The sequence below is a fragment of the Alnus glutinosa genome, chromosome 12 (assembly GCF_958979055.1).
Source record: "Alnus glutinosa chromosome 12, dhAlnGlut1.1, whole genome shotgun sequence".
NCBI lineage: Eukaryota > Viridiplantae > Streptophyta > Magnoliopsida > Fagales > Betulaceae > Alnus > Alnus glutinosa.
In genome coordinates, this window is record NC_084897.1 from 3,319,027 (window position 1) to 3,321,188 (window position 2,162).

At 38.9% G+C, this 2,162-nt stretch overlaps 1 protein-coding gene across 1 annotated transcript; it reads left to right on the forward strand.

The window, feature by feature from the left end:
- Positions 1-249: 249 nt before the first annotated feature.
- LOC133883102 (ferritin-like catalase Nec2) lies at positions 250-1,536 on the forward strand. Its single transcript, XM_062322313.1, has 3 exons — positions 250-557; positions 668-893; positions 1,146-1,536. Exons 1-3 carry the CDS (start codon positions 250-252, stop codon positions 1,515-1,517), a joined length of 906 nt encoding a protein of 301 aa, XP_062178297.1. The 3' UTR covers positions 1,518-1,536.
- The last annotated feature ends 626 nt before the right edge of the window (positions 1,537-2,162 follow it).

Sequence of the window (2,162 nt, forward strand, 5' to 3'; positions counted from 1 at the left end):
TACGACTTTAAATAGAATACAGTATATAGGATGACACCTAAATTGATATATAAGAACTCCTAGCTAATTAATCCCAATACTAATTTTAAAAAACCTAATCTAATAATTCCAACTGAAAAACTAAACATATATATCTCATGCACCCTAATCTTATCCCTACAATTCTTCTCTATATAAGCTGGTAATGCATACATGCCTCAATCACTCACGTACCCACCCATGCCCCTAAGCTGCATACAATCACAAACAATGGCTAGCCTTTTCCTCCCCTCCTTTATCTTTCTTATTACAATGAAACTTGGCCAGGTGATGGCGGGTGCTCCCAACTGCGGACCAATTGTAGCCAATGATATTGACCGGATTCAATTTGCATTTAACCTTGAGTTCCTTGAAGCAGAGTTTTTCCTGTATGGTGCACTAGGTAGAGGACTCGACAGCATCGCTCCAACTTTTGCGGCCGGTGGTCCGCCTCCCATCGGTGCTAAGAAGGCCAATCTTGACCGTCGTGTTCGAAGGATCATTGAGGAATTTGCATATCAGGAAGTTGGTCATCTCAGGTCCTATAGAAATATATATATATATATATATATATATATATTTGATTTTCATTTACTTGATAATCACCTCCATTTTTCTTTTATTTAATAAATTGAAGACAATTTTTCAGGGCTATAATTACAATAATAGGAGGAATTCCAAGGTCGCAATTGGATCTTAGCCCTCAGAGTTTTGCAAAACTATTTGATGCAGCAGTTGGTTTCAAATTAAATCCTCCATTCGACCCTTACTGTGACACAGTCAACTATCTCTTAGCATCTTATGCGATCCCTTATGTAGGACTCGTGGGTTATGTTGGCACCATTCCAAGCCTTGCAAATGAAACTTCTCGAAGTGTAAGAACCTTTCAAATTAATTTTCTAGAACCATAGTAAGGCTCTTTTTGTTTTGGCGTCAAATATAAATTTTCTGTGTTTTGAATGGGTCCTTTCGTGTCCTACCTGTCCGGGCAAGTGTTCAGGTACAGCCCAAAACTAACTCAGACAGGTAGATCCATTAGGGTTCCTCTCACAATTTCTTTAAACCATTTTTTTAAACCATGCAAATATAAATATCACTTATAACTAATCAATACTCTTGGTACGTAGTTGGTTGCGTCGCTTTTGGGCGTTGAGTCTGGACAGGATGCAGTTATAAGAACACTACTATATGAGAGAGCCACCCAGAAAGTGCTGCCATACAACTTGACCGTAGCCGAGTTTACTATCGGTATCTCTGCGCTCAGAAACAAGCTGGCCTCGTGTGGCAACAAAGACGAAGGCTTAGAAGTACCTCTATTTCTTGGAGCAGAAAATCGTACGGACAGCAACATTCTCTCCGCTGATTCTAATTCTCGTTCATATGCTCGGACGCCACCGGAGATCTTGAGGATAATATATGGAACTGGAAGTGAGTACAAACCTGGTGGGTTTTATCCTAATGGAGGAGGTGGGAACATCGCAAAGAGCTTTCTTGCATAAGCCTAGGAGCCACTCTACTCGAAGCTTTGAATGTTTATTATTGTATTATGGTGTACCAATAAAAAGACGGATGTAAATTACAATAAAATCAATGCTTGTAGTTTTTGTCAAATGCATTGGGCCATCAAGAAATGCCAATATCTTACACAAAATTGACATGTCTACCCATTCTTGGAAGAATTTTACAAGCATTAGTCTTGAAATCCATTTGTATTGTTGAAAACTATTGATTGTTCATTTGGAGTCATCAATTTGAGAATGGAATTGGGGCTTTGTCATCATGTATGTTGTCCGGATCATCGATTTGATTTTTGACGTACGGGAAGTGGACATTGTTTGTATAGTTTCCGTTATGATGTGAACAACACGTTCTTCAATGTTCTTCACACTTCTTAAGAATCTTACAAAACAATTAAAATTAACAGACCCTTCTGGGGTCTCACTCTGATGCTTAAATTTTGAGAGAAAAATACGTTCAATAATCAAATGCTCAGCATGGCCTATTTATAGGCTGAATGATGAGAACCCTTACTGCTAAGGTTTCGTGTTCTTTGACTTAGGAGCGCCGTCAGAATCTGACTTAGACTCGGACTCTTTTATCTTCCAATTTGGGGAATCTTTCCTTAACAATCCCGAGATTTTCGG